Below are 25,835 nucleotides of genomic sequence, written 5' to 3'. Positions count from 1 at the left end.
AGTGACAATTTCACTCTAAAATGCGTTATCGTCACTGTAAAAAATGTTATCTTTACTGTAAGAAAACCGGAACTATTTTGCTGCTGGCATTTTAAAAATAAAGGTAAATTGCCAAAAGTTATATAATAAATAGAAAATGTCATGTTTTTTGTCAAATATGATTTATATCTCATCTTGTGAAGTTTGCAATCATATCACCCTCATCGCGCAAGTGCGGCTCGTGAGATATGATTGTATTCTTCACGAGGTGAAATATAAATCATGTTTGACAAAAAACATGAAATATCCTCTATGTAATAGTCCCTATACTTTTAAAATAATTCTATATTCTGTAGGGTTATTGTTTTGTTTTGTGAGGAGTTTGTGAGATTTTCTTTTGTTTGTTTGTTTTGTGTTTTTTGTTGTTGTTGTTGTTGTTGTTGTTGTTGTTAGCCCCCATACACGATAGCCCTACTGAATATAGAGTTATTTTTTAAATATATAGACTGTAACTTTGATATTTCACACACATATATTACTATATAGATATTTGCCACCTTCAGTGAAAAGTTTAGACCTATAGCTCAAATATTGTTACAATAGCAACATATTAAAAGTTGTAAATAAAAAAATGAGACGCCAAAAGCTTAAGTGCCCCCCCCCCCCCAAAAAAAAAATAATAATAATAATAATAATAAATAAATAATAATCATAATAATAATAATAAATAATAATAATAATGATGATAATAGAAATAATAATAATAAGATAACCCTATTAAATATGGAATTGTCTACAAAGTATGGAGACTGTAATTTTAATATTGCACAGTCATTACTATGAGTATATTTGACACATTTAGTGAAAATTATAGGCTCATAGATCAAATACTGTTAAAATAACAACAGATTCATAATTGTAAGTTTTAAAAAATGCGACTCCAAAACTTAAATGAAAGTTTACTTGAAAAGGAGGTCAGTGAGTTCACCATCTCGCTCACACACTGCCCTCAAATTCTTGGTGTTGTTTTTTCATGAGGAAATCGATTTTCTGATTTCTTCCAAAGCGATTTTCTCTTATTTTGTCCTTTTGTTCAATCTCTGTGAATACTGCCGTACCGTAAACAAAGGTACCGGAAGATAACATTTCACTTGGGTCTTAGCGTCGCATGTTTTTTCACTTACAATTTTGAATCCGTTGTTATTTTAACAATATTTAATCTATGGGCCTACAATCTTCATTGAATGTGACAAATATCCAAGATATTAAAATTACAGTTCCACAAAAAAACCCAGCATTCGATGGCTGTAAAAGCCTTTAGGGATTTAATAGATAGTATTTGATAAAATGACCGATCAATAGATGAATAACATCAGGGTTCTGAGTGATATCCTAGTAGCACGTGTTGTATGACAGTACAGTTTTTTATTGGAACATATAGATAATATTTGTTTTATCTTACACATCCGGTGGAGAGATCACTGCGAGATTTTTGGTATCACACAGTGCATCAACACGTGTGGGAATTGATTTAAAGACACCAGACTCGCGGGTCTTCGGTGATAACCCGGATGTCAATTCCACACCGACCAATAAACTAATTTCTCCGTGAATTGTGCAAGAAAGAAGGCGTCATAAAAAGAGTTGCAGATCGACGTTTAAGTTTGTTGTAGATATTTTTGATGATATGTATGAAGTAGAATACTACATCAGACCTGGTGCTTATAAGACGTTTAGAGTCTAGACTCGAGACTAATAGAGTCTGAGACACTAATGTCATGACAACGCCATACAAACTGTATGTGTGTGACGTCATTAGAGATTGACTCTGGGCCCTGAACGATAACACCGTATTTTCATAGTATAATCGTATCTCTGTACACGGCAGAGGCGAAACGATGTTAGGTAAAGTCGTGATTGCTTCCATGACCCACTATCAGGTGCTCGTCCTTTAGAGGACCGCCACTCCACCAGGAGATCCGTAACAGGATGTGTGTCTATCTATCTCACAGTGTACTTCTCAAATCCGTATCCATCACGCTTTCGCTCGTTAGATACGTTTTGAAACAATTCTTTAAGATGTGATCTTATGGTTGTACTATACCAAATAAAATCTCATAGGCAACCATGTTAACGTGTCTGCTTAAAAACACTATATGCAATATATCAACTAAACTATGACCCATAAATATCAGTACTACAACCCCTACCTCAAAGTATTAAATGAAGAAAATGGTACCTTTCATGGCTCATTTTCGGTATAACTAGATGTTTTTACAACACCCCTAGTTTCGCACAACATTTTAGTACTTTACAGGTATCCGATACATGTTTCAAGCACAAGGCTACTTGACACAGTGATACTAGATGAAATAAAATTGTATACATTTTTAGCCCAGCACACATTACAACCAACACACTCACATTTATAACCAATCACAGAACGTGCGGTGTTAACTTCTATATCAAAAGATCGGTGCACCTCGAACTTTGACCTAGCCGGAAGTTATTTGGTTTAGTGCTACCTATATGATCTTATATCTAATAGCCAACTTATGTTGTAATTTTTATGTACCTAGAAAAATGGTTTCTTGTAGATTTTTCAAATATTAATTGCCTTTTGTGAACCTTAACAATCTTTTTGTTTGTTTCGTTGATTTGTTTGTTGTTTGTTTTTTGGTGGGGAAAGGGGCTTGGGTGTTGGTTGGTTTGTTTGTTTCCTGTTGTTGGGTTGTCGTTGCTCTTTGTGGGGAGTTTTTTTAGGGTTGTGGGGGATTGTGGGGTTTTGTAAATAAAGGCATCATTTAGTCAATAATACTTGAGCTTTTGACTCTTTCAAAGCCGACAATAAAAATATGTACAATAAATAAATAACAACAGTTATATACAAGCTGGTTGATCTTTGTAAAATTGTGATAACCCGCTACTGTTCAGTTGAATGTGTGTGGGTTTGTTTTGTGGGGGTGGGGGTTGCATACGTCAAGCTGTCACCTGGCTTAAGCTAGGGTCACGTGCACCTGTAAAGCTGCAGTGAAACGGATGTGATCCACTACTATTAATATAGTAAAATGCAATGTATAATAATTACAATATGCATATGTTAATTTAACATTTTCATGACTTAAAAGTTTATTTTGAGTTATATTGTGACAATTTATTAATAAAATGGTTTTACTAACCAGTGACATCAAACCATGCATTAAAACACTTTTGACCATGTTGTGGGTTGTACAAAAACGGGCATTCCTCAACGTTATCAATAAAACAAATCCATAAAGCCTGTTGTCACGGTGCTCGATGGAGACTTTGAGCTTTCAGATAGATCTAATTTGGGTCTATCCAAATACATGCATATTACTCACAGATTTAAAGGCGCAGATTCTAGTTTTAACCCGTCAAAATGGAGATTAAGTTTGATCAAGTTACAAACCTGTAACACATTTGGATAACGATACAAGAGAGTAAAACAAGAGTCTGTGACGTTGAAACGATGAAATATCTTTAAAAACAGACTAAATATCGACTCCATAACTGCTATTTCTCAGACGCACGTGCGTTTTTAAAAATATGAAAAATGTATTTTGTGGTATTAGAAATACCAGGATGACCAGAAACACTTCGGTTGCACGGAAATGGATTATCTAAACAATAGTGTATAAGTAATGTTTGATGTCAGTGGTCATAAACGGCCTTAGTGTTAGGGCATGTCCCTTTAATGCACTTTTACGGCTTTCAATGAACGTAGCATTATGAGTGTTTAACAGCAAAATTAGCTTAATGGTGGGTAAATCAAATTCTTTGCTGTAGGCTCTCTTTTCTGTATGTCGCTAAGTAATTATATTTTATTAAAAAAAAAAATTAAAACAAAAACAAAAACAGAAACCATATATTGTTACTTTTTACATAATTGACTTTTATCTGAACTGAATGCTAAATGCAGTGCGCAACCAAAATGTCTCTTTCTTTTCATTCATTATCCACCATGACATATGGAATAAACTTGATCAATTATGTTTGAAATATAGTTGTTTGGGGGTTTTCTTTTTTATGCCTTCTTCTAGTTCTAGACATAAAACACATTATATAGCTTCTTCTTGCTAACCTTTATGTAAAAAAAAAGTTAAAGTTAAAATGTGTTTTGTTTAACGATTCCACTAGAGCACATTGATTTATTAATCATCGACTATTGAATGTCAACCATTTGGTAATTTTGACATATAGTCTTAACGAGGAAAAACGCTGCATTTTTCCATTAGTAGCAAGGGATCTATTATATGCACCATCTCACAGACAGGATAGCACATGCCACCGCCTTTAATATACCAGTCGTGATGCACGGACTGCAAAAATATAGTCTAATGGGCCCACCAACGGGGGTCGATCCCGAAACGACCGCGTATCAAGCGATCGCTTTACAACTGAGCTAAAATACTTATCTAGAACCCTTACCTTTATTCTGCAGTTTGTATCATCTTGATTTATGGCAGGATAAATACACATTAATAGTAGACGCACCAGTGTGTACCCCTTCCAACCATATACACACCATATGAGGATACAAAGTCAAAACAATCTTTAAATAATATATAACTGATACCGACTCAAGTTATCAAAATGATAACATTTTATTTTTTATTTATCTAACCATGACATTGAGTTCTTTTGTTATCTTCACGATATGCTGGACGCACTGAAGCCGATTTCCCATACCATAGAATTTTGAGACTGTTTTTGGCACCAAGGATCGTTAAAATATCTATAGTTTTTTGTTCGTTTGTTTGTTTTGGTCACAGTGCTTAACATCTCATCATTTGAGAAAAACAAATGGAATGAATCCAATTAGAAATCTTGATGCATGACATATGACAAATCACAGCAACCACCTTGATATTTCCAGTGGTTATATTACAACAATTTTTTTTTTTTTTCCAAGTATAATTATTTTAAAAAGGGAGGAGTCCGAAATAATCTTTACATTGCATTCTACCTATGATACGTTAACCAATCCTTGGAGCTGGTACAGCTCTTTCCTTGGACAGACGTCCAATTCTGGGAAGGGCGACTGCTCGCTCCTTCTGGCCGTCTGAAAAACTATAACTGTCTGAGAGTCGGGCCAGTTTGGCTGCTTCCTGTGAAAGTTTTGTCAGTCTCGACTTGAGTGAGCGCCTGAAGCGGACCTTTCCGCCGCGCGGGGATGGCCGTATGTGCGGGTAGCCGTCGTTATTGAGCTGGACGTCCAGGTCGAGCCGCTTCACCAGCTGGTCATCCTCATCCTCATCCTCATCTTTCTTGTAGCCGCTCTGCCAGTCCATGTCTCGTCCGTATCGCGGCATGGGCACCTGTCGCTCGCCCAATTTCTTCCCGTCCAGCAAGGAGGCGAAGTAGCTGTGCAGTTCAGCGTCCGTCAGCGTCTGTCGACCCAGACGCATCATGGGAAGCTGTCTCTTGCCCAATCGCAGCATCTGCAGGCCCCTGCCCAGTCTGAGCATGCTCCATGCGCCTCGTTTCACACGTGGTACTTCGCCGTCATCGTTTTCTGCCTCTTCGTCATCGTTTGTTGGTGATAATGAACCTGGAATGAAAAATGAAAATGAAAATGTATGTCTGTGGGTCATAATGGGCACATTTACTAGTGCGCTTGCTGATCAACTGAGTGTAACATGGGATATTTCAACTATCTTTTTCTGTCCAAGTCATGTATTTCAAATATGAATTAAACATGACCAAAGTTCAGCCAGTTAACGTTTCGCTAACGTTCGCGTTGTATTTTATTGGTTTGCGACGTGGTCACTGTGTTTAACGTGAAGCGTATAAACCAGTCTAGCGGAAGTTTTACTTCTCGGTGTGGCTGAACGTTTCATTTCCCAACAGAATATATCAAATCTGTAAACAGTCTTGGAGTGTAAACATATGATGTAATACTTTGCATTTTGTACTGTAAAAATATTTGTTTTTAGCAAAGTTAGTTGCTGTTATTTATTGTAAAAACTATTTTTCTGTAGAGTAATATACACGTTCAGACTGTCCTGGAATCCAATTAATGTTAGTTGTATTCACCTTTTTAGAATAGTTAAGGTTACCTACAATAATTATTTGTGTATTTACTTTACAAGCAAGATAAAAATTGATGTATAAATAGTCAACCGCTCCAACCACCTCCACCCCCACCCCCACTCAAAAAGGTAAGGAAAGAAAGCATGCATAGGAAACACAACGAAAAGGTTATGGCTAAAGTTTTCTGCCATTCTGAGGTAATTGTTTTGATCGACTACTTTCAGAGAGGTACTGTTATACAGATGAGCAGAAAGGGTTGTGACATATCATTGAAAGGAAGAGCCGGGAAGAGCCGAAACTAGCCGCAATGCTCCTGTATAACAATGCGCCAGCTAACACAGCTCAAGAATATTTCTGTAGCAACTCAGTGTCACTGTAAATTGCTTTTCATCTCTTCTTATTCACCTGGCCTTGCATCCTTAGACGTATTTATTTACATAAACTGAACGCTGGGGAATAAAATTTGGTTCCAGCGAAAATGTCAAAACAGCTGGTGAAATCTTCTTTTTTTTTTCTTTTTTTTTTTGTGTGTGTGTGGGGGGGGGGGGGGGGTCCTAAGGTAAAACATTCTATCACGACGATTTAGCGAAATAAGAGCAGGAAAGTGGCCATGTTGAAAAATGATGATAGAAATTCAAACATAGTACAAATTAAAAGTAGGTCAGTATGTCAGACTACAGACTTTTAAGTGTCTGTGGCACATTAATTTTTTATTTGTGAGGAACGACAATAAATTGTAACGGGAGACATGCATGCCACATACCCGTCAGAATACAGCAGTTGTTCATAATTGTTATATTTTAATTGTGTACGCATGTCGGAGCTGGATAACAGTATCCAATAAACTATAAATAAACCTTTCGTTCTATTTAACAGATCATATTACATGGCCTTCCATATTGATTGTTAACTGCCATGCATAGTGCATATATCACACTGTAGGTGTTAGAGTACAAATTCGATACATATATGCTCAAAACAAAACAACACTGAAATACCATGGAAGACTGACAAGTAGAAAAGTTCATCATCATAAATTAACTCTCGATAGGTCTGTCGCTGAAATGAATCTCAAAGATGGAAACAGAAATGAACAGAATTGTAAGATTTTTCCTTTTAACTCATTCCTTTTCTTGTCATTGATGTCCCGCTGTCCTTGTTGATGTCATAGAACGTAGTCTTAAAATGACTTTTATCTTCCAACTCCACATCGTAGTCACCCATGACGCATATCTACCATCCCCCGTGCTATTTTACTGATGATCTGTTGTCGATTTTTATACTGCGGGTGTGTGTGTACATTTTGGCATACTTCCATTAAAGAACTGTCCAAGTACGCTGGCATGGCCACAACATCTGACCACCAGAGACTTCTGCCCAAGACAGGCTTTTGATGTTAGTAACCACCTACCTACATACCCAAACAACCGGCCGCACAGACATTAATACAACAGAAGAGAAAACCAGGTGGGTGCAGGCGATACTTAAAAAGTGCGACCATGAAAACGTGGGGGGTTTTAACGACACCACAAGAGCAAATTGATTTATTAATCATCGGCTATTGGATGTAAAACATTTGGTAGTTTTGACATATAGTCTTAGAGAGGAAACCCGCTACATTTTTCCATTAGTAGCAAGGGGTCTTTGATATGCACCGTCCCACAGACAGGATAGCACATATCACGGCCTTTGATATACCAGTCGTGGTGCACCGGCTGGAACCAGAAATAGCCTAATGGGCCACCGACAGGGATCATCGGGCTACGTCCCGCCCCGTGCAACAATGGAGGACGCTGAGCGGGTCACTCCTGTCGAAGGATAAGATGGAAAGCAACAGAAAAATTGAATCCGACTGAGATGTCAGGAGAAAATTGTAAAGATTGTTGACGAATTCCTAATGAAAACAGATGAGGAAGATGGGTAAAACTGACGTCCAGCATCTGATGGTATCAGGGTCTGTGATCATGAAACTTTCACATTAGAGACTCAAGTCTGTAGCAAATGTTCCAGATTTGCACTACATGTCATTTTTGTATCATCACTTTGTTGACAGTGATTCATGGGTCACATGATGGATGCATGTGTTCACAGCTATATGTATTCCGTTGAGCACTCCGTCCTGTGCTAGTTTTGAGAAGTGCAGGAAGGGTGTACTGTCCAGTAAAGGATCTCCTCGGAGTGGCTGTCCTCCTACAGACGAGGCACTAGACAGAGATTCATAAAATCAACCACTATTTTGCCAAATGTCCATTCGACTCTCCATGCATAAAAGTTTTGTCGTTTTGATCTTTTAAAGCGTCTCTACTGAGTTTTTTTCTATTGTAAGATCTTCCCGATTTACAGCGCTCTTTCAACGACTTATATATAATGTATTTTCTTGTTTTTATATCGGCGTCTGTATATCCAGTGTGTTTCTGGTGGTCCTAATGTTTGTAGTAGTCAGAACTAGATTTTTTTCTTTATATACGTTCGTACGTACGAACAAATATAAATATATATATATATATATATATATATATATATATATATATAAGAAAATAAAAAGTAGTTTAAGCTACCACAAACATTACGACGATCAGAAACACATATAGAGGCACTGATATTCTAAACAATAACATTTATTTAAGTTATTAAAAAGGCCTAGTAGCAAGAAACATTGTATAATGGCAACAAAATCATGACAGTGCTTATAAAATCTGGAGTCTAGACATTACAATTGCATAAGCACCGAATACGATTTACAATCTACTGTGCTTTGGTCACTAGATCATTGGCATTAAGTTTGGCTATAACAACAAAAAGTAAATCTCTGTATTAAAGACTCCTAAAATAGGCACCAAGTTTAGTTAATCTACAAACCTGTAACACATTTGGATAAAATTACAACAGAGTGAAAGAATCTGTGACGTTAAAACCGGGAAATGTCCTTTAAAAATAGACTAGAACTCGAATTAATAACCTTTACTTCTCAGACGCACGTGCGTTTTTAAAAATATGAAAAATGCATTTTGTGGTATTTGAAACAAAAGGATGACCAGAAACACTTCGGTTCTACGGAAATGGATAATTTAAACAATAAAATATAAGTAATGTTTGATATCAGTGATCATAAACGGCTCTAATAGTGACAAATATGCTGTAGTGTTTAAACACTAGGGCCTGTCCCTTTAAGTGATATTTTCATACACTTAATTAACGGTAACTTTACTAACCCTGATAAACAGGCTTATTATAAATAGTAGTTGAGAATCCAGAGCTGTACCGTAGGCAGGATCACAACTGACGTGAATGGAGAACAACGATGCCTTAATGTTTTGTGTGTGGGTTTTTTTTTTTTTTGGGGGGGGGGGGGGGGGGGGGGGGGGGTGTATCCGAAGAAAGCGCTGCCCATAATTTTGTGGTAAGAAACCAATAAAGTTGACACTGATACCTTTCATTTGACGTTTTCAAAGAACTCTTGCCAAAAGTGCTTTTTACGCCCCTGTAATTCTTAAGCGCATGTCAAAAATAGAATACTATATGATGAATACTTTTCAACTCTGTGACTCCAAAATACACCCGTGTTTGCTGACATAATTAGACCGATATTTATAACAATCAGAACTGATTAAACAAACTACGATAAGGCACACTCAATTAACATTGTGTACCAGAAACAGTGTCGGGAATAACGTCGAATTTCGGACAGGAATTCCATAGAAATTATTCATTAAACGCCATATTTATTTTCCCACGACAGTTCTGGCGGTTAAAGAAATAGTCACCGAAAATGATGAGTCACTAACTATACCGTTAATAAATTAAGGCCCTTTATTCCAGAGTACTGCTATGGGAGAACAAATATTGGAACGTGATACTTGGCGCTGAAATATGGCACGACTTGAGTTGATGTTAGATTAAAATGAATATTGTTATCAATATTTTTATGACAACGATAAACACGGTTCGAAAAATATTGATGTTCGGGAAATTATTATTTATCGGAACTGACTTATCTTTGCTGTATGCAACATAAAACCGTCTTGAAGATAGAGAATAAATGATCATTTTCTTCTTCAAATAATACTTAGTTCTACAATTTTTAAAGAAAAATAAGTAGCTTTTTTCCCATTATTACAGCAAATAAATTAATTACATTAAGTATCACTGGCCCTTACTGGTAATCAACTATAACATTTGTTTACAAAGAAATATGTAAATATAATTTTTCTATAATGTATTGTGCGTGTGTGTGTGTGCGCGCGCGTGTGTGTATTTGAGTGTCTGTATGTCTGTGTGTGCGTGCGCGTGCGTGTTGTGTGTGTGTATGGATGTGTGTGTTATAAGAGGCACAGTAACATTAATGAAAACGAATCGGCGCAAAAATGCCAGTTTGGTCATTAATCATTTCCTTTACTTGATTTTGTTCAATATTATTATGACAATGTTTTCGGTATTATTGTGGATGTAACTTCCAAGTCCCTATATTACTGGCTCTGGTCCTCTTGTGGGGTTTTGTTGTTTGTTTTGTGGTGTGTGTTTTTTTTTTTTTTTGGGGGGGGGGGGGGGAAAGAGAGAGAGCAGGCTAAATCTAGATCAGTGGGTAGAGCGCTCGCCATAAGTGATTTAATCGCAGGATCGAATCTCCTCGGTGGATCCATTGTCTGACTGAGGTTGCTTTTGTGTTTGTCTCAACCAGTGCTCCACGACTGGTACATCAAAGGCCGTGGTATGTGCTGTTCTGTCTATTAGAAAGTGTATATAAAAGATCTTTTGCTCCTAATGGGGAAAATGTAGCGGGTTTCCTCTGAAGACTACAAGTCAAAATTACCAAATGTTTGACATCCAGCAGATAAATACACCAATGTGCTCTAGTTGTGTCGTTAAACAAAGCAAACTTTAACTTGATCCTCCTCCTCCTCACCCTCTTAGACTAAGTACGGCCATCATCGTAGAGGTGTTGCCAAACAATATTTGCATTGATTGTGCAATCATGGCATGACATTGTATCTTCTGTGGAACGTTTTGGGGCGGGACGTAGCCCAGTGGTAAAGTGGTCACTTGATGCGCGGTCGGGCTGAGATCGATCCCCGTTAGTGGACCCATTAGGCTATTTCTCGTTGCAGCCAGTGTACAACGACAGGTATATCAAAGGACGTAGTACGTGCTATCCTGTCTGTGGGACGGTGCATATGAAAGATCCCTTACTACTAATGGAAAAACTGTAGTGGGATTCCTCTTTAAGACTATATGTCAAAATTAGCCAATGTTTGACATCCAATAGCCGATGATTAATAAATCAATGTGCTTTAGTGGTGTCGTTAAACAAAACAAACTTTGGACAATATTTTGCACAGAGATATAATTTTTTTACCATAAGAATTATTTTGATTATTATTTCGCAACGTTTTATTTCATTTCCATTTTCTGTTAGCTCTGTTTTGGTTGAAGTATTTAAATGGCAAGGGGTTCGATTTGCCGCAAATTGCCCGTCATTTCACCCAATGACTGTAACAAAAAGCACGTAATTACTGTCCAATCTCAACTCTGTCTGAACAGATCTCCACACTCCAACAATATTAAGGCGACTGCGCAGCCGGAAATGCATCGTCTATTACGGGAGATAACACGTGTCTCGGTACGAAACGGCGGCTCAATTACCAAATGGCGGTTCAGTATAGATCAGACGGAGAAGAAACGTCGGACTCGTGTCTAAATCCGGCCGTATAATTGTAGAAAATGACGCCTGCTGGGTCTATTATTATCGTAATTAAGCTAGTCTGAATGGAAACATCTTCATACAAGATATACAATTGCGAAGGAAACGGCAAACGAAACGCAACGGGTCGATTCGTTCCTCCGAGTTGTAGGACGTTTAACCCGTCCATATAATAAAAGCGTATAATCTGTGCTGTCCTGTTTGTCTGAAAATGTTTATCAAATCTCCCACTATACATGTCGAAAATAGTTGCCTATTTTGTGACTGGGTTTCCTCTTTGGGCAAAGTGGTGACAGCAGGTTTCCTCTCTCAATATTTGTGTAGTCCTTAACCATATGTCCTACGCCATATAACCGTAAATGCCATGTGTTGAGTGTGTCGTTAAATAAACTATTTCCTTCCTTCCTCTCAGGGCAATGAGTCCCAATTACGGGTGCACATCGCCATTCAGTTTGGTATGAATTTCAATACAATGTTCACCTCAGAATAATTATATTCTGTTAAAAATAGAACAATGTCGAGAGGCCTACTTGACTGCTATTTTTAGGCAGTGCGATAGTTTCATAGCGCATTTAAAAAAAAAAAGCATAGGTTGACGACGAAAATTTCGAGTTATCCGCCCTGATGCCATAGCACTAGCATGCCACTTGCACTGTTGATTAAAGTTAGTACTATACTAACAGTGACAAATAACTTCAAAGCAACGGGTTTTCACATACTAAAGAGGTCAGTCTACTTGTAATTTAAGAGAAAGTTTGAAAAGGCATTTCAGTATTTTATATTATATTTAGTTTTTTAATGAAGAACTATTTCTAAAACTGATCTATCAGCAACAAGTAGCGACACGACAGATGGCCATGCGGTGACTTAACGTATATTATAGGCCTAATAAACCAAATGCTAAGTTTTCCTCCCTTACCCCATTTATATTTGTATTGTATTTAATGTTTTGGAGCTTTCAACTAAATGCACTGACTTATCATCGCTTAATATTTTCTTTAGCTTAAAACAAACATAAAAGAGATATCACGCCTTGAAATATATATATATATATATATATATATATATATATATATATATATATATATATCGTTAAAAGTGTATGTTTATCTCTACATGACAGGCTTGTTTCGTGAGAGTTGAATTGCTCTCACTCATCAGATGTAGATTTAATTACACCGTCAACGGAAAGCTGATGACGTAATGGACTATGTGACGTCGAGGTTACGTCACTATGCAGGTCTATAGGTGATGTGTGGTATGCGCACAGAAGGTATTTGCGTCTGTGTCGACAGAGTGATAGAGATCGTACATCCTATTTACAAGCGCTCCAAGAGATAAGAAGATTTTTTAATACAAGAAAAACCTTTGTTTATGTCCGAGCTATCTTCTCGCCATTATCGAATAAAACACGATTATCAAAATGTCTCTCCTACTTGTATATCTATTAGATCTCTCTGTAACAGGCTGTTAAACCCTAGTATGGCTCGTCTCTAGGTATGATCAGAGATACGATCTTATATAAAGTATATATTATTATAGCACGTTAGTTCTCTAGAAAACACAACAAAAACACAATACACTTTGGAATCTGTATTAATCTACGCTGACAAATGTACAGCCGTAGTAGTTGATTAATAACAGCAATAATAACAACCCAGAACTGATCACTTAATTAGTTAATCTCTAGGTGTCTAGTTACACAATATGCGAATCACTTCACCGTTACACCACACCCACACGTGTGATAATTGAGAAACGCTTCCCGGAGAAGTTAATTAATAAAGGAATTACAACACCATTCCTAACTGGTTAATTTTTAGTTAACCCTTACTACTCGTTCAGTAACGTGTGATAATTTAGAAACGCTTGCAGGGGAACTTAATTAATAAAGGAATTACAGCTCTATTCCTAACGGGTTAATTTTTAATTAACCCTTAACTACTCTTTCAGTAATCTTGTAACACAGAATTAATACTTATCACAATAAAGACAATAACCTACAGTGTACCTAGGTCCGCTAGGATGACTGGCTAAGCTTTATATTACCAAATACTCGTATAATGTTAGAACAAAAAGTCTACGATTTACTTCGTCAGATGACCGAAGACACTGTCTAAAGAATATTGGTATAATACAGTATTAAAATATTTAAAGTCACATCAATCACATCAAGGTTATACACAGAGCAGAAAATATATTTACCAAAGTCCAAACGGACTAACGTTCCCTCGGAGCCTTCCTATTCGTTCTCCTCGATATCTCTAAAACACTAGCTATTTATTATAAATCAGGATTTTGCCTGGGGGTACAAGGCGGTACCTCACGTATCATCTCATATTCCTACATCTACTAGAGTCGTTATTTCTCTCTGATCGTCAGTCTGGCTGTCGCCAACCGCGAGCAATCTCCTGGCCATAAACAGCACTACCGGAGATATTACGTAACTACTAGCCACATGGCCTCCGCACCTGGCTGAGGGTGTGTATTAGGCGTACCGATCGAGGACGGTCGCGCAGAAGTCTTACGTAACAAGTTGCCCATCTGGGCTACGGGCAATAAACTGCACACGGCCCTCTAACACAATTAAAATCGCCACAGGCGAAACAAATTTAAGAGCATGTTCCGTGACAGGGGGACATTAGACTAATCCTAGGCTAAGACTACCAACTGTCAGCACAAAGTTGGCCAACTTTCTGCTGTCACAAAAAGTGTTTGTTTTGTTTAACGACACCACTGGAGCACATTTATTAATTAATCATCGGCTGTTGGAAGTCAAACATTTGGTATTTCTGATTCGTAGTCATCTGAGGAAACCCGCAACATTGTTTTTCTAATGCAGCAATCGATCTTTTATATGCAATTTCCCACAGACAGGAAAGCACATAATACAGCCTTTGACCAGGTGTGGTGCACTGGTTGGAACGAGAAAAACAATTCAGCTGAGAATCCACTGCACTGCGAGCACTCAACCGACTAGGCTCAATCCCTCCCCTACTATTACGACTTCTGCGATGTTAATCTGTGCGCTTCCGTTAAGTCGGTCAACCTTGTCGTACCCGTTGATAGTCTGTGCCTAGCATAAGAAGAAACGTAGAGGGACTATTTCGCTTTTTCATGTCTAGCAACACCAACAAAATAAACAAACACACACACACGCACACACACACGCACACACACGCACACGCACACACACACGCACACGCACACACACACACACACACACACACACGCACGCACACACACACACACACACGCACGCGCACACACACACACACACACACACACACACATATCTGCTTTTCACCTTTTTTCAAAAAGGCTATCTTATCTTAAAGGGACATTCCTGAGTTTGCTGCAATGTTTAACATGTTATTGACTAACAGAGACTTTTTAACGATTGTAATTACATAGTTTTCTGCATAAAATATTAGTGGCTGTATATTAAACGTGTTTCTGATCATTCTAATATTAGTACTAGGTTAAATGTCATTTTATTTCCTAAAAAATATTTTTTTCGTACGTACTAAATTATTTGAAGACAAAATCCAGTTTGGGCTTCTTACAAATATTAAGACGATCCGAAACACATTGTATATACAGACACTGATATTCTAAACAAAAAAATATATTTAATATGTAAGTTTAATCGTAGAAATATTTTATTAGTCGGAAACATCTTACAATGCAGCAAACTCGGGAATGTCCCTTTAACGTGTTTTAAATATAAAGCATGATGCGGATAAATACATTTGGAATGACATTTAGCCGAATTATTGATATCCAGGAATGTTGTGTTTTTAATACATATATTCATATTCTAAGCAAGAAAATGTAAGTAAATTGTTATTTTAATAATGTAAAAAAACTAATTGTCGATAACCTTTCAAACCCGAAGTTATATTGCATTTTTTTCTCAGTTAGAAAATGCCCCTATGAATATTCTGTTGACCGCGTCTTGCAATAAATTAGTAATAACAGAGTCAGGCAATAAATTAAGTTACTTTCTATTACCCTCTCGATACCAATGCTTGATAACATTGCGACGCCATCTGGTGATACTTAGTGAAAATAAAACAATTTCAGTCAAGTTAAGGAAAGGAAAGGAATGTTTGTTCAACGACGCAGCACATCCAATTGTAACTACGACCATTTGGTGTCTTAACACTTACTGCGTAACCAAGATCAACATATCAAAGGCAATGGTATGTGCTATCCTATGTGTGGGATGGTGCATATCAAAGGCAATGGTATGTGCTATCCTATGTATGGGATGGTGCATATCAAAGGCAATGGTATGTGCTATCCTATGTGTGGGATGGTGCATATCAAAGGCAATGGTATGTGCTATCCTATGTGTGGGATGGTGCATATCAAAGGCAATGGTATGTGCTATCCTATGTGTGGGATGGTGCATATCAAAGGCAATGGTATGTGCTATCCTATGTGTGGGATGGTGCATATCAAAGGCAATGGTATGTGCTATCCTATGTGTGGGATGGTGCATATCAAAGGCAATGGTATGTGCTATCCTATGTGTGGGATGGTGCATGTAAAAGATTACTTCCTACTAATGGAAAAATGTTTCTCTCTGAGACTATTACGTTCCCCCAAATGTTTGACATCCAATAGCCGATCATTAATCAATCAATGTGCTCTAGTGATGTCGTTAAACAAAACAAACTTTAGCGTCACTCGGTCTAGATATTGATTTTTTTTTTAAACGCGCAGAAGCCACATAGGTTACGCCTACCGAATAGTAACAAGTGACTTTTTACAGACGTTTTAACACATGACACGGTCTTTTGGTTGGGAGCCATTAGTTGGGACGAAAATAAAAATCATGATGGGTCCACAGATGTGTGTGTAGGGGGGGGGGGGGGGGGGGGTCGAACTAAACCTGGGATACATCTCACCGAACGCCAGCTGAGGTATCAGTCCAAACATTTTTATTAGATATTTTATATATTTGTTCTAGACAGTCCCTCGAGCATATGACAACTCACCATCAACGTTGTCAAGCAATATGTGGTATTGTACTGCTCGCTTGGGTGCGGTGGGTCTTAGGCGCCAATTTCATTTATTCGTAATCCGTAATTTAATCACTTTCTATTCAGATACATTCAGTAGATTCCAGTGATGCATCTCCGTACGCGAGTGCGCATGCGCCTGCGTATCCTACCACTCTATGCATTATGGATTACGTATTCTCAAACACATACGAATTACGAACAGATACAACCTGCCCTCAGTAGAACAACTGAATTATTTCCTGTTCTATGATCGACCTGGCCCTGAGTGTAACTATTGGATTATTTCCTGTTCCATGATCGACCTGGCCCTCAGTGTAACTATTGGATTATTTCCTGTTCCATGATTGACCTGCCCTCAGTACTATTGGATTATGTCCTGTTCCATGATCGACCTGGCCCTCAGTGTAACTGTTGGATTATTTCCTGTTCCATGATTGACCTGCCCTCAGTGTAACTATTGGATTATTTCCTGTTCCATGTTTCACCTGGCCCTCAGTGTAACTATTGGATTATTTCCTGTTCCATGATTGACCTGGCCCTGAGTGTAACTATTGGATTATTTCCTGATCCATGATCGACCTGCTCGTAATAAACTATTGGATTATTTCCTGTTCCATGATCGACCTGGCCCTCAGTGTAACTATTGGATTATTTCCTGTTCCATGATCGACCTGGCTCTCAGTAGAACTTTTGCATTATTTCCTGTTCCATGATTGACCTGGCCATGAGTGGAACTATTGGATTATTTCCTGTTCCATAATCGACCTGCCTCTCAGTAGAACTATTGGATTATTTCCTGTTCCATGATTGACCTGGCCATGAGTGGAACTATTGGATTATTTCCTGTTCCATGATTGACCTGCCCTCAGTGTAACTATTGGATTATTTCCTGTTCCATGATCGACCTGGCCCTGAGTGGAACTATTGCATTATTTCCTGTTCCATGATTGACCTGCCCTGAGTAGAACTATTGGATTATTTCCTGTTCCATGATCGACCTGGCCCTGAGTGGAACTATTGGATTATTTCCTGTTCCATGATTGACCTGCCCTGAGTAGAACTATTGGATTATTTCCAGTTCCATGATCGACCTGCCCTTAGTAGAACTATTGGATTATTTCCTGTTCCATGATTGACCTGCCCTCAGTAGAACTATTGGATTATTTCCTGTTCCATGATTGACCTGGCCCTCAGTAGAACTATTGGATTATTTCCAGTTCCATGATCGACCTGGCCCTCAGTAGAACTATTGGATTATTTCCTGTTCCATGATCGACCTGGCCCTGGGTGTAACTATTGGATTATTTCCTGTTCCATGATTGACCTGGCCCTGAGTGTAACTATTGGATTATTTCCTGTTCCATGATTGACCTGCCCTCAATGTAACTATTGGATTATTTACTGTTCCATGATTGGCCTGGCCCTGAATGTAACTACTGGATTATTTCCTGATCAATGATTGACCTGGCCCTCAGAGTAACTATTGGATTATTTCCTCTTCCATGATTGACCTGGCCCTGAGTGGAACTATTGGATTATTTCCTGTTCCATGATTGACCTGGCCCTGAGTGGAACTGTTGGATTATTTCCTGTTCCATGATTGACCTGGCCCTCAGAGTAACTGTTGGATTATTTCCCGTTCCATGATCGACCTGCTCGTAATAAACTATTGGATTATTTTCTGTTCCATGATTGACCTGGCCCTCAGAGTAACTATTGGATTATTTCCTGTTCCATGATCGACCTGGCCCTCAGAGTAACTGTTGGATTATTTCCTGTTCCATGATCGACCTGGCCCTCAGAGTAACTGTCGGATTATTTCCTGTTCCATGATTGACCTGGCCCTCAGAGTAACTGTTGGATTATTTCCTGATCCATGATTGACCTGCCCTCAGTGTAACTATTGGATTATTTCCTGTTCCATGATTGACCTGCCCTCAGTGTAACTATTGGATTATTTCCTGATCCATGATTGACCTGGCCCTCAATGTAACTATTGGATTATTTCCTGTTCCATGATTGACCTGGCCCTGAATGTAACTATTGGATTATTTCCTGATCCATGATTGACCTGCCCTCAGTGTAACTATTGGATTATTTCCTGTTCCATGATTGACCTGCCCTGAGTAGAACTATTGGATTATTTCCAGTTCCATGATCGACCTGCCCTTAGTAGAACTATTGGATTATTTCCTGTTCCATGATTGACCTGCCCTCAGTAGAACTATTGGATTATTTCCTGTTCCATGATTGACCTGGCCCTCAGTAGAACTATTGGATTATTTCCAGTTCCATGATCGACCTGGCCCTCAGTAGAACTATTGGATTATTTCCTGTTCCATGATCGACCTGGCCCTGAGTGTAACTATTGGATTATTTCCTGTTCCATGATTGACCTGGCCCTGAGTGTAACTATTGGATTATTTCCTGTTCCATGATTGACCTGCCCTCAATGTAACTATTGGATTATTTACTGTTCCATGATTGGCCTGGCCCTGAATGTAACTACTGGATTATTTCCTGTTCCATGATTAACCTGCCCTCAGTGTAACTATTGGATTATTTCCTGTTCCATGATCGACCTGGCCCTCAGTGTAACTATTGGATTATTTCCTGTTCCATGATTGACCTGGCCCTGAGTGGAACAATTGGATTATTTCCTGTTCCATGATTGGCCTGGCCCTCGGTGTAACTATTGGATTACTTCCTGTTCCATGATTGACCTGGCCCTGAGTGGAACTATTGGATTATTTCCTGATCAATGATTGACCTGGCCCTCAGAGTAACTATTGGATTATTTCCTCTTCCATGATTGACCTGGCCCTGAGTGGAACTATTGGATTATTTCCTGTTCCATGATTGACCTGGCCCTGAGTGGAACTGTTGGATTATTTCCTGTTCCATGATTGACCTGGCCCTCAGAGTAACTGTTGGATTATTTCCCGTTCCATGATCGACCTGCTCGTAATAAACTATTGGATTATTGTCTGTTCCATGATTGACCTGGCCCTCAGAGTAACTATTGGATTATTTCCTGTTCCATGATCGACCTGGCCCTCAGAGTAACTGTTGGATTATTTCCTGTTCCATGATCGACCTGGCCCTCAGAGTAACTGTCGGATTATTTCCTGTTCCATGATTGACCTGGCCCTCAGAGTAACTGTTGGATTATTTCCTGATCCATGATTGACCTGCCCTCAGTGTAACTATTGGATTATTTCCTGTTCCATGATTGACCTGCCCTCAGTGTAACTATTGGATTATTTCCTGATCCATGATTGACCTGGCCCTCAATGTAACTATTGGATTATTTCCTGTTCCATGATTGACCTGGCCCTGAATGTAACTATTGGATTATTTCCTGATCCATGATTGACCTGCCCTCAGTGTAACTATTGGATTATTTCCTGTTCCATGATTGACCTGCCCTCAGTGTAACTATTGGATTATTTCCTGTTCCATGATTGACCTGCCCTCAGTGTAACTATTGGATTATTTCCTGTTCCATGATTGACCTGGCCCTCAGTGTAACTATTGGATTATTCCCTGTTCCATGATTGACCTGCCCTCAGTGTAACTATTGGATTATTTCCTGTTCCATGATTGACCTGCCCTCATTGTAACTATTGGATTGTTTCCTGTTCCATGACTGACCTGACCTGCATATAAAAGATCCCTTGCTACTAATGGAAACATGTAGCGGTTTTCCTCTCTAAGACTAAATGTCAGAATTACTCACTGTTCGACATCCAATAGACGATGATGATAAATAGAGGATAGTTCTCGTGAAGTTTGCAATCATATCACTCTCGTCGCGCAAGCGCGACTCGTGAGATATGATTGAAAATATCACTCGATGAGATATAAATTATATTTGACAAAAAACATGACATTTTCTATTTATTATTTAACTTTTGGCAATTTACCTTTATTTTTAAAATGTCACTGAGTGACTGATAACATTTATTTCACTGATATTTTAAGATATTTCACCAAATGTTACATAATAAATCAGGTGAGCGTTCTACCACTGGGTTGGTATGTGCTAAGTTCGCATCCATGTACCTGATCGAATCCAGTTTGAGTGGCAGTAATTCATTTTAATGCTTCAGTTCTAGTTGCATTAAGCTAGGAATCGACCTGGCATATTATTATTTGTTATTCAGTGAAACATGTGAAACTATTACTAAATACATATCGATATCACTCATTAGTGATGCTAACAGCAAAATGCTGTTGACGTCACCGTGGGCGGAAATTCATATCTCCGTTTCCGTAAAGGGATAGTCTAACAGTAACCAAGCCAGGGATTTAAAAACTAAAGAAACTTGATATTTTAATTATGGAGCGAACAACTGCAAATCCATTATATATTTCCTAATACTAGATACAGGTCTATCCTGAGTTATTATGTTTCTCTTCCATTTATGTGGGGTTTTTCTATTTATCTAATACTTGGGGGAACAAATCTGTATTAAAGGTGAAGAATCAAAGTTGCATAAATATTTATTCATTCTTCTTGCGAAATGTAAAGATTATACTGTGAATTACATGCCCACAAAACATTACATCTATATAATTTCATTTCCTACTATTTTATACATTTATATTATTGTAAAATCCAATAAGGGTGGTTAACAAGTTCACAAAAGACGTCACAGTATGAATTTGAATTGCATCTCCATGTTGAAAAAAAAGAACTGGCTACTACTGCAATGGACACGCGGTGAATATTTTTCTTCATGATTTTGTCAATAGTTGTCGATAAAAAAACCCCAAAAAACACTGTTAACGCTTTTTGTTAACGGTGCAAAGAGAAGACATGAGGTGATATCGACCAGTCTAATTTGCAGTTATTTATCTGTTTGATACACATATTGTTGTTTCATATTAACTGATTATGGTGAATCCAAGAGTAGTCTTTTAGAACACCGGTGATAGCATATGGGTGGTGATTGGCTGAGAAAGTTTTATATCATCATACATTCAATTGTGATTGATTGAGAAAGTGTTATATCATCCTACATTCAATTGTTACCTTGGCACATGTAAACAACATTTGTCTCTTAGTTTCATTAACATTTTCTCACAACATATGATTAAATTATTATTATACTTAATTAGTCTTTTGTTTAATTTTTTCTTTTAGTTTCATTTACATTTTCTCACAACATGATGTGATTAAATTATTATTATACTTGATTAGTCTTTTGTTTAATTTTTTCTTTTAGTTTCATTTACACTTTCTCACAACATGATGTGATTAAATTATTACTATACTTAATTAGTCGTTTATTTAATTATTCTATGATTTTAAATCTATTGTATTAAATTAAAAACATTCTTAACAACATCTGTATTTGAGCCTTGATTATAAACTTACTTAACTTAACAGAATCATTTATTTAAAAGATTATTTAAAGGGTTTAGCATTAATAAACACAATCTAAGGTTGTCTTGGATGGCAATATTTGGCTTATGGTTACTTTTAATGATTATGTATTTTATGAAATTTGTTACAATTTAGTTAAAAGTGCATTTTTGTCTGAATTATGTTTGGATAAAAGAGCCAATATCTTTCTCTTGGCGGTTTTGGAATTTGTGTCTTTCAGTTTCAATGTTTAAAGAGACATACCCTAGTTTTTAAACACGAAGGCATACTGTTTAACTATTAGAGCCGTTTTTGATAACTGAAGTCATACTTTACTTATATTTTGTTGTTTAGATTATTCATTTCCATACATTCGAAGTGTTTTTGGTCATCCTGGTGTCTTTAATATCACAAAATGCATTTCTCATATTTTTTAAAACGCACGTGCGTCTGACAAGTAACTGTTATGGAGTCGAGTTTTAGTCTATTTTTTAAGGTTATTTCAAAGTCACAGACTCATGTTTCACTCAGTTGTAACTTTATCCACATGTACTACAGGTTGGTAGATTAACTAAACGTAGTGTTAAATTTGAAACACGGGTTGAATCTAGAGTCTGTCCCTTTAAATTCTGTGAGCATATTCTCAGTTGTTGTTTTTAATTACAGAACGTTTATAGTTTTCAGTAGCAAATCGAAATACCTAGCTCTTGTCAAAGTAGTATTATATAGGTTGTTACATATTGCCAACTTTCTATCTGGGGTCAGTTGTATGTAAGATATATCTGTTTTCAAATTCTCATTGATAGTATTTTCTAATTTTGATTAATGTATATATTTTAGTTGCTTAAAAACATTGCCATACCACGATTGACAACTGTTCATATAGTTGATCAGACATAAAAGCGTTTTATTCTAGAATTCTATTAGATGGAATTTGTTCATGCCTTTGGTAGTATCTAAAATGTATTTTATAAAAACAAATTGTATATTTCCAAATCTACAGGCAATATTACTATATTTTCATAGTGTGTATTTTAAACAGTTTATACGTATTCTAATGAGTGTTGTCATTGGTTTAATCTATTTTGTAATCGGATATCCAAATTTCACTTCCGTAAATGAATGAATGAATGAATGAATGTTTAACGACATCCCAGCACAAAAATACACATCGGCTACTGGGTGTCACAAAAGGTAAGTATATGAAAATATTATGTATATAACCATGCAATACCACAGTGTAAGGAGCTGTGGGGGGATTAATATGAAGGAGTCAAATTCTAATATCTTCCAAAATGTATCAACTTATGTTTCTTTATATTCCTTTAATTTTGACTTTGAAGAAAATAATGCTTTCAATGATTTATTTCTTAAGCTACATCCTAGATATTGATGGAGTATTTTATTACAGGGTGAAATACACTTCTTTATTCCTTAATGCTATTTTTCCCCAATTGTGAATGTGTCGATATTTCCTTTTAAAGAACGACCACTGTCGACTTTCTCATGAGACAGTCCCATGTTGAATATTTCTTAGGCTTGCACTCTGGGAACGTAAAAAAGACATTTCGAATTGCTGGGGGATAACACTCAAAGAAATAGAAAAATGTATGGGATGTGTGGAAAGAAAATGGTTCACCAATCGTTATCAGTACGTACCATAGTTGACTACGTTTTCACTGGTATACCATTTTTTTTACAACAGGAGTTGCATGGCGCATCATTTAAAAGGAAGCTATGTGTCGAAATGAACATGTCATTATCAATACACAATATAATAAACAACCTTTGTGCAAACCATCAATGTTCTGCATCACAAACTTTTCCCTATATTCAACTTTAAAAGTGAGATGTGTTTTAATCGCCCGATATATGTATGTGCAGGTGTGTGTGTGTGTGTCTGTGTGTTTGTGTGTGTGTGTGTGTGTGTGTGTGTGTGTGTGTCTGTACATGTATGTATGTATGTATGTATATATGTATATGTGTACATACATGTATATTTTATATATATATATATATATATATAGCTGTAAACATATATTCACGGAGTCTGTCTTATGAATTTATCTAACAGGTCAGAATGCATTGTCATCCTGGGAAATGGCAGTCCTCCTATAGGCAAAGCACGTGGCAGTGCGTCGTGGTAGTAGGCATGACTTCGTTAAAACACCCCTTTGACTCTGCGTTGTGCATATATGCGAACTTATTATTCTGGTATTATGGTAAGGGTTTTGTCTTTCATGCATATATATATATAACATAAACTGAACTTGTATTCAGTTATAAATTCACCAGCTACTAGCAAATATTTTACATTGATTTCGTAGAGACCCACTTAAGTTGATACATTTATGCAGAAATCTTTTGTATATACTTAATATTATATAATATATTAAAATTATGTCATATAAAATCATTGAAATAAAGAGTTTTCTTGCCTCTTTCTCTCTCTCTCTCTCTCTCTCTCTCTCTCTCTCTCTCTCTCTCTCTATCTCTCTCTCTCTCTCTCTCTCTCTCTCTCTCTCTCTCTCTCTCTCTCTCTCTCTCTCTCTCTCTCTCTCTCTCTCTCTCTCTCTCTCTCTCTCTCTCATCTGGGTGTCTGTCTCGCATACTGTCCCTCTCATCATCTCTCTCGCGCTATGTTCTCACTAAGTGGAAACACTTCAAGACATTTCTTAAGTTTACTTACCTGAATGCACAAGGAGAATAAGTCCAAAGCCTAAAATGTGATAAAAGTTCTTCATTCTTTGTTGTATTATACTCTTGTCTATACTTTCACACACTCCCACTTAGTACCGGCAAAATGGACGAATTTTCTAAAAGTCCGCTTTTAAATGTACCACAGCACCTCCGCGGTGCGGCTCGTTAAAAATCCCTTTAGTTGGAAGCGGTATTCTTCATATTAATACGCTGATGATAATTCCTCCATTTCCGGCAGAGTACCGTTCATTCGGCGTTTAGACTCGACCCACGCACACGGTTGTGTGTTTTGGGCAACAGATTGATACGTGTGTAATTGTTTCTCCGCCAATTTAGCGAAATACGGCGAAATTGATTGGTTAACTCTGTGGGACGCAGGTAGGAAAAGCGTCAAAGCGGCAGCAAAGGATGCCGGGTAATGCTGCGACGTCAAATACTTAATGAACGCCGATTTGCGATGTTGGGGGTATCGGGTTAAGGGCGGAAATTTGGTATTAAAATAGAGCCAATTGCCTCTATCGGGTTGTAATAACTTTGACACTAAGCTCGTCTAAAAGTATTCATCCACCCAAGGGGTAAGACTGCAGCGACTGTGACTGGCTTAGGAAACGTTCTTTTATTGCGATTTTAGACGTAAGTGACTAATTCTGTGACGTAGGGTGACATCAAGAGAGAACGGGACGGGCGGTAAACGTGCATTGGATTAGCCGTGGCCCGGGATAGACAAACCGTGTGACGAAATTGCAATTTACGATTGTAATTACAGTAATAGACGCAGATCGATGGCCGAGACATGATCTTCATGCCAAACTAGTGGATATCTCGCTTCCCGCGCGTCAAAGAACTGGCCATTCCTTTGAAATGTCAACAATCACGGGGCGAGTTATCCTGGACAGAAGAGACCAAAAGTCACATTCCGGATTTAAGACATCTTACACTTCATTTCGGTATAGAGTAGATTGAGGATTTAGATTTTAGATTAAGTTTCCCAGTCGCAGAT

The 25,835-nt window shown here is 37.6% G+C and overlaps 1 protein-coding gene across 1 annotated transcript; it reads right to left on the bottom strand.

Moving 5' to 3' along the window:
* Positions 1–4,580: 4,580 nt before the first annotated feature.
* LOC121381002 (myomodulin neuropeptides 2-like) lies at positions 4,581–25,151 on the bottom strand. The gene is made up of 2 exons (XM_041510074.1): positions 24,825–25,151; positions 4,581–5,551 (listed from the first exon to the last, which is right to left on the bottom strand). The coding sequence occupies exons 1-2, from the start codon at positions 24,877–24,879 to the stop codon at positions 4,977–4,979; spliced, it is 630 nt and encodes a 209-aa protein (XP_041366008.1). The 5' UTR covers positions 24,880–25,151; the 3' UTR covers positions 4,581–4,976.
* Between the last annotated feature and the right edge of the window lie 684 nt (positions 25,152–25,835).

The sequence above is a fragment of the Gigantopelta aegis genome, chromosome 9 (assembly GCF_016097555.1).
Source record: "Gigantopelta aegis isolate Gae_Host chromosome 9, Gae_host_genome, whole genome shotgun sequence".
NCBI lineage: Eukaryota > Metazoa > Mollusca > Gastropoda > Neomphalida > Peltospiridae > Gigantopelta > Gigantopelta aegis.
The sequence above is the reverse complement of the archived record's forward strand: the minus strand, read 5'-3'. Positions and strand labels throughout refer to the sequence as shown.

Coding starts and splice junctions, on each gene's coding strand:
- LOC121381002 (XM_041510074.1), bottom strand. CDS start 24,879: ATGAAGAACTTTTATCACATTTTAGGCTTTGGACTTATTCTCCTTGTG. Junction 5,552..24,824: donor TATTCTCCTTGTGCATTCAG/GTAAGTAAACTT, acceptor TTTTCATTCCAG/GTTCATTATCACCAACAAAC.